Raw genomic sequence first — 14,275 nt, forward strand, 5'->3', positions numbered from 1 at the left:
TTCCTCTCTTTAAAGGACTCAAATTACTTCCTTTCTTAGAGTGTAGCTTACTTACACTCATTTGACACTACGCATACCCATCACAGTGACACCCTATAGACACACTAATATAACGAGACTGACGTAACAATACAAGCGAGGCAAGGACCACACAGACAGCACAGTTCCTGAGAACTTCATTGGCAACACTGAATGTGGCTGTTACACGGGAACACCAACCATTTCGTCTTCCTTCCGGACTTGCACTGCTCCCTTTTGGCACATTTGTGTACTGACACAACATAACGCAGGCTACGCCATTTCGACACCACGAAGCCGCCGGTATACTCGTCTCCGAATTCGCGTCGATTTACCACGCGATCACCGGAGTCCCGTTACATCTGAAGTTCCACTGCCACGTATTTACAGTCCCTTTTACAGTTCCGACAATGTGAACCACACGAATGGGCCGTCTCGTCCTGTCACGAAAGAAAAAACGCGCGAACTCAGGAAAACAACGCGTCTATAGAGTGCTGGAGGGGCTTCGGTGCGTCCTGCGGATTCTGCTGCACCTTGGCACTGTGCTCTTGGGCCCGGGCCCTGAGCGCAGCGATGCTGTGTGTCCGCAGGTCCTCGCCCGCGGAGGAGGAACAAGGTTGCATGGAGTGAGGAGGAGGCGGGGAGGCAGAGGACTGCGTCGTGGCGTCCTGGTCTGACGACGACTCTTGCTCTTTGAGCTTCTCAGCGGCTTCCAGGGATTTGCGATGCATGCCTGGAAACGGTGAGAAAATGTAAGACACAATCACGGATATTAGAGATACCGCGTATATTCACAAGAACGACATCTCCACGGAATATTCTATGGTAGGAAACGAAAAAAAAAATCACTCCTGCCCCGTGTTCGGTGCCGCTGAATATGGCGTACTGCGCACGTAGCAGACGACACCGAACCATGCGTCTTTTTCTGTCGTCTGCAACGAAATATCTTGAGGCTGCGCCGCAGGGTACTCAACACGGTTATCAGTGCAAACACCACCTAGATAGAGAAGGCCTGCTCACTCGTGGACGTGAGGTAACAACTAAGAATCGGCCAATCAGGATGGTGTTTTCAACGGTCGTAGCCAATCATGAACGTGCTTTCAGCGGTCGTAGCCATGGAGACGAACCACAGCTGTCTGCGAGTAGTGACTGAACGTCCTCGCGTACTAAATGGGAAAACTTTAAAATAAAGCGCAAAACAATCCCATATCTTTCTCAAAAGCGTGTTGCACTTTTTGTCTACAGATTCAAGTGAGGTTCTAAGTTATAGGTGCAATCATTTGCGGGTTCTTGAATTCGCAGAACGGCGAATCGCAGCAGTAGCAGACGAATTCTGACTTTGTATGTTCACGTCGCGAAAGAGGGAGAGAAGGTAATAAGCAGGCCTTTTGTATCTAGGTGGCGTTGTCAGTGCTCGAGCTCACGTGACAGTATATGTTCTTTCATACGAACCCTGAGCTGTTTCGCAGCATCGATGAACACTCAAAGTAACCAAAAGCACTACCCGTCACCACGTCACCATATACAACAAATTTATAGCGTCCCTCTCACTGGACCCTATTTTGCTTTCACTACCACTTGTCCGATGCCCGCATAATACACTGACACCCCCAAATAAACGTGCCCAGCGTCATATAATTCCCATCAGGCCTAATAGAAATGAAGTACGCATCAGCAGGGCGAGGCAGCAGCTGGGCGTCACCTGGCCTAGATCCTAATTAGGTGGTCTCTAATTGATATCGGCGCGCGGAAAATCGCTAATTTGGGCAATTGCATCGAGAGCGCGAGGTGTTGCCGCGACGCCCATGGATTATGCATAACGCGCTATACGGACGGTCTCAGCAGGGAGGAGTACCCAAGAGGTGTCGGCACCGCATACGCCCAAGCTCCGTTATATACTCCTACTCCCAGCAGTCTTACAACCAAACAAAGAGGAAACGGAGGTCGATAAAAAAAAAAAGTCTCATCTAATGGCGACTGCGCGACTGGAATAAAACGGAGGGATCACCGTCTGGCACGGAATCCAGCTCTCAAGGGACGCGTGTAAGGAAGGTTGAAAATCGTTGGCTCGCGGTGCAGAATAATATTTCAATAAAACACCTCCGTATGGGGGCGAGTGCTTGTACGTTTTGATGGTATATTCTTCGAAGTGTGTGTATATGGGTTGTGAGAGTGAAAGTCGCATAAATAACAGAACCGCATGGGTGGCTTCACGTCAAATCAGGCAGGGTGGTGTATACGCTCGGCCTCAAGATGATTTCCTCTCCAACATGCGTGGAAGCCTAATGCAGGAAGCATATCTCAGCGATGGAAATAGTCGAAAATCATTGATAGTTATCTTTTTTTTTTAAATAACAACTAGTATAAAAAATGCAGATTTTCCATACTGTACTTCTTCTCAACTTACAGACCTTGTACTTTTGTAACTATTAAATGCACGTGGCATAACACTCTAAAAACTGGTGGTGGTGGTGGTGCCGGTGAAAGGGCTCGCCATCTCTAAAAACAGAGGGGGGGGGGGGGTGATGACAGGATAGGCTCGCCGTTGTTGGCCACACAGAAGTGGGCGTCGTCACGACTATAGCCAAACAGAACCTCACCACATAGCACGGTGAAGGCCAACCATTGCACAGAATGATACCTTTATCACTCCCGATTTGTGCGAAGCGCGGGGCGTACGCCGCGCTTTTTGTTTTAAACTGCATAAGTGTTCCAAAAAGGTGTGCGCCTCCCGTTTTTAACCAATCACGGGGAAGAACGATGTCATTCGGCATGGTGGTTGGTTAAGAGCATGCTATGTGGTGAAGTTCTGTTTTTACCCCGGTGGTTCTTATGCCGAACGTTCCGCTGAAGCAAGAAACCTTGTTCCTCTTTCTGCAGGAGGCTGGTCTTTGCTCACACTTTGCTCTCCCCGACGAACTCACGCACCCTCTACGCATCTCCACCCTTCATCCTCCATCCGTGTTTTTTCTCTTGCTTTTTTTTTTTTGCTATAGTCGTGACGACGCCCACTTCCGTGTGGTCAACAACGGCGAGCCCCCCCCCCCTCTCTCTCTCTCTCTCTGTTTTTAGAGTGACGTTGAGTAGAAGTTCTGTGCTCAAAACATTCATTTTTGCTGGTTATTTTTCAAAATAACAATAGATGATTTTCAACTAGGTATATACTCTAACTAGTGATATATGTTTTCTATGACACTAGAGTTTCATGTGTGCTGGAAAAAATAATAGTCTCACGTGAAGCCACCCGACTGTGAAATCTACACACACAAAAAAAAACGCTTCCACGTTTTTCGATACGGACCACCTTCGAAGCCACATACCCGTATCAACTTTACATGCACAGAGACACATCTTTACTAGAACTGACCTGCAGACGTCCCACCTTCCTCTTCTTGCCAGAAAAACAATTTTGTATAACATTTATGAACAACCGGGAAGGTCTTTTCCTGGTATTGTAGAACATGAAGCGCGTCGGATATTGTACACAAAAACGTTTTACGTGACAAGAACAGTTTTCTTTTTTTTTTTTTTTTTGCAAACGACGAAAGCTTTGCGAAGGGAACTAACCGTTAGCTTGGATGGAAGAGTAACATTTCATCACTTTACGTTTAGTTCCAAAATGTGGTGCTACTGGTCGAGCAGCTTTGAAACTTTTTTTTCTTTCTCTCTTTCCTTATGTACATGTCCCCCTGCGGAGTTCGCGTACCTTGAAAATGGCCGTGCAGCGGAGAAGGTGCATCTCGGAAGGAACCATCTGTAACGATACCGGGTTCGCGGACTTACTCCACCACTTCAGACAAACCCCTCCTCAAAATAACACATATCAGTGCAACCTCCGCAATAACAGCGATTTTTTTTTTGCGTTTTTATTTGACACGTATACAAGCTGAAGATGCAGCAGAAATGAGGCTCACCGCGCGTGCATCGGCAAAATAATAAATAAATAAGAAGTAAATAAATAATAAATAATGCGGCAGCGCGAACTCCGGGGGAAGCAATAGCTAATATAGATCAGAGATATGGCATCGTCAGAACTTGCCTCGGTCAAAATCTTTGACATACGCGTTCGCTAGCACAATAAAAAACGTCGCAGTTGTAATAACGTGGGACGCAAGCACACGAAATGCGCACCGGCAAATGTGGTTGCGCGGCCACGTCGTGTACATGACTGGTTCGAGCAATATATAGTTTCCGAGGGGTCCTCAATTTGCTGTCCGTGCCGTAGGCTTCCGTGAAACTGCCGTAGATGTCCAGCTTTTATAGCAGTCGCGTCCACTCCGAAAGTGACTACGAAGAACGTGTTGAAGAGGCGTTCTAAACTGAACACTTTGTAGATTTAGCGACAGCGCTGTACCACGAAAGCAGAAGGGACACGCCAATGTGGTGGGGGAACTTTAATTAAAGACAGACCGTCATTTCAAATTTTGTACCTGTCAGATAATTGTGTTGGAAGTTCGAGAGCGTCGCTTACCGAGAAGCCAGGGTGCGCAGGAGGACACGTCTCCTTCTCTGGTTCCCTTGAGGATGGTTTCGGGCAAAGGCAGAGAGTGTCGCACCATCGCCCCGTAGAGACCGTACTCGGCCATGATGGTTGACTTGCCCCAGCACTTCTCCGTCTTCCGCCACTTTGCGCGACGATTCTGAAACCAAACCTGCAGACACGAAAAAACGTGACCTCATTCGATGCGCAGAAGAAAAAAAAAGAAAAGAGAGAAAACTAACCAGCAATAATTTGTCAATTAATAGTAAAAAAAGAAGTATAAAACAAACAAATTTCGAGTAGCTGTGCATACTAGGAGCTGAAATACAGCGACAGCTGGTTCGCTACGCATTGTGGGTAGACTTTAACACGATTCTTTCTCTGTTTTCGAGAATTCTTAACATATAGTATATTAATATTGAGAAATTATCTCTTACGAGTGCATTGCAACTCGAACCCTGTTCAGATGTTTAGGAATCTTTGCAATCTGCTCTGAACGAGTTCATATTGCAAGTACACAGCAAGACAAGGACCTTCACTAAAAACCTTCCTCGGCGGAGCCATCTTAGCGAAGGGCCTGGCGTCTTGTACTTTCCATTCCCGCCATCTGCATCACCACACCTCACGTGATACCCAACGTCGTATCACGCCGCCTTCGCAGCGCGCTTCTTCCGTGATTCACCGCGCACGATATCTGGGACATAGGGCGCACGCATGCTATCGGATACTTAACTCCAGTTATAGAGCTGTCGCTGCAAAGAGGTACACTCCGGGACAACAAAAGAGCTGCGGTCAAAGAGGTATACCTCCGCCAGCGTATAATGCAGTCCACATATTGAGAGTGGATGGCATGCGCGAAGATGGCGTACGCCAGGAAGAGGGGAAGTGTTCTGCCGCGAATACACACTCTTAAAAATGAACTTCACCGCATAGCATGCTCCTAGCCAACCATCATCTCGAATGATATCGTTGTCTGCCCCCTATTTGTTGATAACGTAGGGCGTACGCCTTTTTTGTGACAATTATGAACAGCACATAAAAGGCGTACGCCTCCCGTTTTCAACAAATCAGGGCAGATAACGATATCATTCGAGATGAGGGTTGGCTAGGAGCGTGCTATGCGGTGAAGTTCATTTCTAAGAGTGCAGTTAAGTTGGTCTCGAACGTAGGAGGTAATCTCGTTTTAACATTGAAAAAAAAAAAAAAAAATTGAGGAAAGAAAACGAAATAGCAAAGGCAGGTAGATGTAAGCTAAATTTTGCATACAACACAATCACATTCGGTTCTTTCAAAATCGCAGTCATATCCCTTGACACAAAACAAATGTGACCGGAGAGCGGAGAGAATGTTGACTTCAACATAAGAACGAAAAGCTACCATTTTAGTTATGCCAGCCCTCTGGTGATACGTCATCACCCCTTTGCGTTCTGTCATCTCGGTAAAGACTCGCACGAAAATATGACACGCCTGTTTCAACGGGGTCCTTTCTATAACAAACTCGGCGAATCCTTATATCGAAGAAACGAAAAACCAACGCTAGGCGCTTCAGCCGTCGCCACTCATCTGTAACAACAGAAAAGAGCTCGGTATATACTCTAACATATACCCCGAGTATACGAATGCAACGCGGTATGCGTTTTCACCCAACTCGCTGCGTGCACAGTAAGCCGAGTGGAATTTCAAATGGTTCCCTTAATGAGGACGGCAACCGACCTTCTCTGCCCTTGTTACAGACCACGCAATTAGGGAAATAGGCTCGTTGAGTCATAATTAACCGCCCATAATGCACATAACCGGCGACCCTTCCAGAGATTACGTTACGCAGTGTGCCTCGCCTAATGAGGATACAATTTCCGAAAGCCAGCGCGGAAAATAGGCAAATATAGAGAGATGGTACGCAAACAGCGTCTTATATGCGCGCAGGAATTCAAGTGGGTCGACCATGCATGAACAAGACGATGAAAGCGAACTCGAGTGGGGCTATAGATAGAGTGGCACTTATCTCTAATAAGCACCTTGGGACTCCTGCTGAGTTCGTTACTGGCTGCTTTTATGCGGTTACTTCGAGTTTTAAAAATAACAACGGCGGAACTGTGAGGTTCAGCTCGTGCGTCATTGAAGAGGTTGTGAAATGGTTCTCCCACTGTTGAAGGAATCGTGTTGATGATGGGGCGTTTGTCTCACAACTAAACCGAGCAAAGTCCTATGACGGTACGATCCCGCGTTTTGAAATTTATTGCGCACCGAAAATCTGGCAGAGCGCGAGATAAGTCTTCGCTCTCTCTGTTTCAGTCCCATAGACGTAATACTTGATATTGTCGTAGAAAATGACTTGCGCGCCACTTCCTGGGAAGGTGCGAGGCATACTCATTGCCATGGTAACTGTATGCTCCCCCGCAGGAAAATTTCCTGTTTGGCGTCGCCTCTCTGTCTATCGAGCTTTGGAAAGAGCATTTTCTCCAAGCTTTATTACAAAAGCAGGGTGCTTCGAAGACAGCTTGCTTTGCGTATTGAAAACATGGACTACAATATCACAAACAGTGCATTAAATATATGTGGTTAGAGATGGCTTCTCAACCTCTTAATTAGGTGCAAAAGTATATAGCTGTCTAGTACAGAAATTTAATGTACACAACGCGCAATAGAGAAGTACAATTTCGCAGCAATCATGTTCGTTCGTGTACATGCGAGATTTTCGTGCGTTTTAAAACTGAGTACTGCATTAAGTTCCACGTCAAACTTTCGCTTGAGAAAGGTTTTGGTACGAGATACCAAAGCTAGCTATCACTCCGCGTACCCGCAAGCTGTCTTCACTGCACGCAGTGTCTTACTGAGGCAGAGCCCAACTTGCAGGAGGTAACGGGCTCCTGCTTTTCCGGAAGTCGCGTATAACCTCAAGTAATAGCAGACGACAGTCTGCATCCTCTCCGCAATGGTGGTTTACTCATTTTGTTCACCGAAACGAGTGTGTTGCGCTATCCTTGCTCCAAAGCAAAATACCGGATTAGCACATCTAATACGATTCGCGCCGCCGTGGTGACTTGGTGGCGGCAACAAAGGCCAATTCGATTACGGGGCTTTGGGACGCGCTGTGGGGTGGAAACGACGGATTTAATTTGCCCGGACAATGGGAGCGGCCGGGCAGAAACGGCTCGTGGCGCATCCAGGCTTTGTTAGCGACCGCGACCCGGCCAACACTTGGCTAACCCCCGGGACGTCATCCTGGGCTTACTACGCACTCATCCAGCTCGGATGAAGAGGACAACGCTCGTCGGACGTATACGCTTTTTGTAGTCAGCGTGCATCGCTGTTGTTGGAACGTATATAGTTAGGTTTAGTGCTTTGTGAAAAATATTTTGATGACGTTTCCCAATAATGATTGGAGTAGCGCTACGTATATCATCGCGGTCTTCTATTTTTTTCTATGAAGTTCTGCCGCATGCACTCCCAAGCCAGAACTTCACTACATAACACGGTGAAAGCCAACCATTGCACGCCGTTATCGCTCCTGGTTCGTGGAAAGCGCGAAAGGTACGCCTTTTCGTGACAACCTGCCTTGCAGTCTTAAAATGCAACTTTACCGCATGACATGCTCCTACCAACCATGTAATCCCGAATGACATCGTTCTCTTCCCCGATTTGATGAGAAGGGGTGGAGGCGTACGCCTTTTTGTGACACTTATGTAGTTATGTTAATTGTCACAAAAAAGGCGTACGCCCCGTGCTTTTCACAAATAAGGAGTGATCACTGTATCATTCTGTGCAATGGTTGGCCTTTAGTGCGTTATGTCGTGTAGTGCTTGGAGAGTATGCATAAATGTCACAAAGAGGCGTACGCCTTCCGTTTTGCACAAATCGTGGGAGAGTACGATGTCATTCGGGATGTTGGCTAGAACAGTGTTGTGCGACAAAGTTTTGTTTTAGGAGCTGCTCTGTGAACATCAGCCACGTTGCTATAATGAACTTGTTGTGTGTAGTGTGGTTGTAGAAAAGTGAAAAACCTTGCGACCCAGTGAAGGTAGTCTGAAGCAAGGGCAAAAGCGGTGGCTTTTGTCCGACCTGAGGCTTTTGCTCTATGGTCTGTTGTGCGATTGCAATTTGTCTGCTTGATGAATCAATGTTGACGGACTTCTGAATGAATGGATGTCTTCATCTTTCGCGTTGGCAGAATGAAATTCATGTATCCCGACAAGGGCAAGTGCTTCAAACACACATAACCTATTAGACACTTCAACAGAAGGAGGGCATTTGAATAAAAGTCACCACGGTGCAACTGGGCGTTGATTGGCTTGTGTTGTGTTTGTTCTTCTGTGTTCGATTGCCTCGTCCACTACAGTGCTATTAGGCAAATTACAGTGTTTTGTGTGTGGCTAAATTTAGTAAAGGAGCGTCCACCGCTCTGCATAGCGGCCATCAAGTGCTAACCCCACAGACATACGCGTTCGCTGCGCAGTATACAGGTCTCAGTTACAGGTCTCAGTATACAGTGTCTCAGTTATATCTCCGGGCTAAATAATTCGCGAACCAGTGCACCAATCGAAGAGCTTTCTTGTCTATAAGTATCTGTCCGATACCGCCTACGTAATCATTGGTGTAACGACGTAATTCATTGGTGGATAAGGGAGTGAAAGAGCGTCCTTTTGCGTTTCACCGCGATCAGCCGCGACAAAAATATGTAAACCGAAACCAATTAATTACTGCAAGAAATGACCCGCTTTGGTGGCAGATTTTTCTCTAAAACAACAACAACAATAATAAATGAAGAAGTGATGATGACATGGGATGTTTCCCCGTGGTAGCCACAGGACACTACCCCATTTCAAAAGGTGTCCATTGAATGTCCCAAAAGGGGTAGTACCCATTTTAATGCCGACGGGGCCCTGCTTTACAAGTTATGTTTTTTCACGAAACCTATTTGAATTTTTATTTAAATAATGAGCGCCTCCTACTCATTCACATGGCGCGCAACTTGTAGGTGGTATCGGACAGATACTTGTGAAAAAGAAAGTTCTTCGATTGGTGCACCCGTTCGCGAATTATTTAGCCCGGGGATTTAACTGAGACACCCGGTATATCACACGTTAGGTAGCTACCTCACACTCAAAGTACCCATGACTCTATCCACTAAACGACCAAACGCACTTCCGGAGTGAGCAACTCGAGTGAAACTTTGTGACTCCATCTCAAAAAAGGAGTCACGGAATGAGAACAGCCGAAACGGAAGTACCACTGACGTAGTTTCGCTAGCTCTCACGCGCTTTGGCGGCGTGTAAGCGGCACGGAGGGCTCGTTAATGTACCCCGGTAGACTTTGGACCTGCATTACCGGTAGTTCCGGTACGGTAATATTTCCTTCTACTTCACTGGACAAATGAAGAAGAGACGTCCCCAGCGTACATGAGAATATTAATGCACTGACGGACGCCCATGGGGAAAAGACCAATCAGGGTCCTTGTCTCGCGAGTAGTAATAAAATAAAGCGCCGCTTGCGTTGCTAGGTAAACGTACCTGAATGCGGTCCTCAGGAAGGTCAGTCTTGAGCGAAAGCATTTCCCGTGCATACACATCCGGGTAGTGGGCATCCTTGAATGCCTTCTCCAGTTCCTCCAGCTGGTAGCTCGTGAAGATCGTCCTGCAAAGGCATATCTTATGCTTCGTAGCAGATCCGCATAGTGTTTGTATAGCTATCGAGATGTATGCCTCTCTCCGCGATTTCACTGAAAGACAATTAATGGACCTTCGTGCTGTAAATTCTTTTTGTTCGTAAATCTTACTAACAGTTCATTGATTTTCCTGCATTTTACCCGAGTAAGCTACAGCTACTGGGATATTTTGTGGTGTATTGCCCGCTCTGTATACGTGGTGTGCCTCTATATACCACGTCGGGGATTAATTTCCATTTGTAGAGGCACATAACTGTATGGAGGTAAATAAATATAAATACCTTGCAGAATTCTGTCCTGTGGACCCTAGCGTTTTCAGTGTGTTTATAATCCCATACACTTTTATAAAACTTTTTCAAAGGCGTAATCGTGATCACGTGTTCTAGACCCTTGTGTATTGGGGTCAAACCCGTTAAAATGGGTTTTTACCCCTCCATTTGCATCGTCGGCTGCATCGTCGGCAGTCAAAGTAGAACAAACACCAACAACGAACTTGCCACAATGCAAACTCTGCCACCAATATAGGCACCGCAGAACACTTTGCACTCCACATTCAACTCGCAGCGTCCCATGTTCATCTAAAATGTGAAAAGCGCTTTTTTCTTCTATTTCCCACACAACATAACCAGATTTTATACCGTAGTTTACAGCTCCTGACTACATCGCTCTCTTCCCCTCGATTTGTAGAAAACGGGAGGCGTACGCCTTTTTATGACATTCATGCAGTGTGTATAGAGGTGTAGCTGCGCACTTATGAGTATAGCAGGTCGTGTCTCTGACAGGCCCAGGATGATGCCCTGCTGGTGTCTCAGAATCTCTCATTGTCAATGCTAGTATCGCAGTATCGCTAGTAATGCAGTATCGGTGACGTTAAAGAGTCACTAAAGTACAAAAATTTTCACCTCGTGGAATGAAAGATGCGGTTACCTTGACACCAACACAACGGGACGGAATTCATCGGTTGCGTCGTTCGTGAGTTATGAGCAAAAGAAACCGCAATGTTACGCTTTTCCTCTCCCTGTCCTTATCAAGAAACGCGACAAACCGGAGAGGCCTCTGATTGGTCTTTTCAAACGATCTCCTGCGATGGTTGGACAAATCGTGTGCGGAGGCCAATGAGAGCGCGCTCCGCATTGCCCGCATCCTTGAAAAAGAGAGGGAGAGGGAAAGCGTAACATAGGGGTATCTCTCGTTCATAAATCACGAACGACGCAACCGATGAATCTCATTCCTTTTGTGTTGGTGCCACCGTGTATTCACACGACCGACATTCCCAACAATGCTACTGCGGAAGATGCGAAAAACGTCATTGCATTCTGCTTTCACGTGATCGCGAGCGTTCAAACGTCGTGTCTTTACGTACACTGCTAACCGTGGGGTATATATCTTGCGACACAGCCACAAGATATTCTGTAGCAGGCGACAGGAAAAGACGCTGACGGTGTCGTCTGCTAAGTTCGCAGTACGCCACTTACGACATTCCGGCACTTTGTGAATGCTCAACATAACACGGGACGGAACTTCGACTCCATGAGCAGTGTTCTCGCTTTTTCTTCCACTAGAATATTCCGCGAGGATGTCGCTCATATGGATACACGGTGAAGGTAACGCGTCATTCATTCCATACATAAGAAACGAAAGCTGACCCCATTTCAAACGCCCACTTTGCTCCACCCGAACTGACGATTCCTATCCTTTCCTTTCACTGACCGGCAGACTTTCACATTGAATCGAGCTATTACAACTTGTCAACTGCGTGTCTACAGCGTCGCTTCGAACCTGTGCCATATTAACGTCGCTTTTCTTTTTCGACAACTTCAGAGCGACGACAAACGGGAGGCGATCGAAGGGTGCCTCTAATGAGAAGGCTAAACAGGCGAGACTGCGAGCGAATTTTGACGCGTGAACGGAGCAAATATTTGACGCAGTGGGGGCGTAGATTGTCGTGGAAGGCAGAGGGGAGTGTGAACGCAGTTAATAAAGTGAGCGCTCGTAACAAGGTAATACACTCAACTTACGTCACCTTTGGAAAAGACAACGCTCGCCTTTGAGTGTTTCGTCTTTTTATTTTACGCCTTTACACAAAACGAAACGTGTATGTACTTGTACAAAACTTGTACAAGTACTACTTGTACTATGTATGTGCTATGTATATTGTGTCACCATGTTTTACCGGCCATATTTTCTTACACCGTGCTGTGTGAGCGAGCACCGTGTTTTGGAAAATTTCGCGCTTTGGTTGTACATGGTGCTGCTATTCTGTAGGGGAAAAAAAAAAAAAACTGAGTGTGTGTGATTTTTTCTAGTGGCTTAATTCGCATCTATCGATCAATATCATTACCTTGCGATCAGCCTGCCCCCAGAAAATGGATCTTAAAATAGAACAGAAAATGTGCTAGCGCTTTTCGAAAGACATTATTGAGCGATTTTCCTTGGTGGCCGTGGCCCGTACATACAGTGCCACTGCCCACGTCCAAATGTTTCGCCGAATGATATGTTTTCGGCATCCACTGAGAAATGCTGTGCGTGAATAACACACACGGAAATCAGAAGTTTCGAAATAGTTTTCCCATCAAGCAAAGCATTCGTGTCAGTGCTGCTCGACGCCGAAACAAGGACTCCACTGCGCGTTTCTCCTAACATGAAACTCTATTATATTCTCACTAATTACGTCCCCCCCCCCCCGCATGCACACTCTTTAAAGATAACCTCACCACGTAACACACTGAAGGCAAATCATTGCACGGGATCACACCGTTATCACCCCTACACTCTAAAAACTTAACTTCACCGCAAAGCACGCTCTGCGCCAATCATTGCCACGAATGATAGGGTTATGGCTTCTGATTCGAAGAGAGAGGGGGGCGTACGCCTTTTTGTGCCAATTTTGATATATGATAATTGACACAAAAAGGCGTACACATCCCTCTCTCATTGAATCAGAAGCGATAACCCTATCATTCGTGCTATGCGATGAAGTTCCGTTCTTAGAGTGTAAGTGAAAATCGAGAGGGTGTCCGTCCCTTAATGGGCGTACGGCCCCGCATAAGTGTCAGAAAAAGGCGTACGCCTCCCGTTTCCAACAAATCAGGGGAGAGAAGCATGTCATTCGATATGACGGCGCGGATTAGGAGCTTCTTGGAAGTACACTCTTAAAAATGAACTTCACCGCATAGCACGCTCCTAGCCAACCATAATCTGGAATGATATCGTTATCTGCCCTGATTTGTTGAAAACGGGAGGCGTACGCCTTTTTTGTGACACTTATGCTGTTCATAATTGTCACAAAAAAGGTGTACGCCTCCCGTTTTCAACAAATCAGGGCAGATAACAATATCATTCCAGATGGTGGTTGGCTAGGAGCGTGCTATGCGGTGAAGTTCAGTTTTAAGAGTGTAGTCTCCTCGCAGAAGTGAAGAAGTGACGCTGTTCGGTGTTTCAGTTGTCCTTTAACTTTGCGTATATGCGCCGAGAACTTACCGGTGCCGCCGCTTCTTCTTCTTCTTCTTAGCTAAGGAGCTTGCGCTTCCGCCCACATCGTCACCGATGCTGCCACCCATGGAACTGAAGTCTCCGGGGAGACCTGCAACATCAAGATATACCACACTGAAGCATACGATGTCTTCTGACGTAAAGTTTCCCACGCGATATGTATGGGCGCAGAGTTCCGATTGTTTGGAGTTTGTTCGCAGTCTTCGGAGACACAGCAAAAATCCTAGACGATATTCGACTCAATCTCCAAATGTACCCACCCACACAAAAAACATCCGTTACTATTCTCTGTTATGCCCCTGAGGAAAGGCAAAATGCATTGCCAGGCTTGGCAGCATGGAATAAAAAGAGGCGAAAACGGCACATGTCCACATGATGTGCCGTTTTCGGCTTTAAGTATTCGAGTGTATTCTTTTGGGAAGGAACATGAATTCGATACTAAGTTGGAATGAAAAATTCCCTATTCGACTCGATTCAAAAATCGAATCGAATTCGAATTAGCCGCTTCGATATTCGAAAAATTCGGATATTCGCACATGCCTATTATAGCTTTTAGATCTTGTTTCAATATATCTGAAATGTTCACAGCACACACGCATAGTGGTAGCTCACCCACAAAACGA

General features: G+C 46.4%; 1 protein-coding gene across 1 annotated transcript in view; it reads right to left on the bottom strand.

Annotated features, from left to right (window-relative positions):
* Positions 1–158: 158 nt before the first annotated feature.
* LOC135400611 (visual system homeobox 2-like) overlaps positions 159–14,275 on the bottom strand; it is a 54,830-nt gene continuing 40,713 nt past the window's right edge. Inside the window, exons 2-6 of the mRNA XM_064632443.1 lie at positions 13,641–13,743; positions 10,006–10,129; positions 4,490–4,670; positions 3,725–3,772; positions 159–751 (exon numbers count right to left, since the gene is read on the bottom strand). Of these exons, the coding sequence (XP_064488513.1) occupies positions 486–751; positions 3,725–3,772; positions 4,490–4,670; positions 10,006–10,129; positions 13,641–13,743 (722 nt within the window). The 3' untranslated portion in view covers positions 159–485. The remainder of the gene's footprint in view (positions 752–3,724; positions 3,773–4,489; positions 4,671–10,005; positions 10,130–13,640; positions 13,744–14,275) is intronic.

This window comes from Ornithodoros turicata, chromosome 7 (assembly GCF_037126465.1).
Source record: "Ornithodoros turicata isolate Travis chromosome 7, ASM3712646v1, whole genome shotgun sequence".
In the NCBI taxonomy this organism is placed as follows: Eukaryota; Metazoa; Arthropoda; class Arachnida; order Ixodida; family Argasidae; genus Ornithodoros; species Ornithodoros turicata.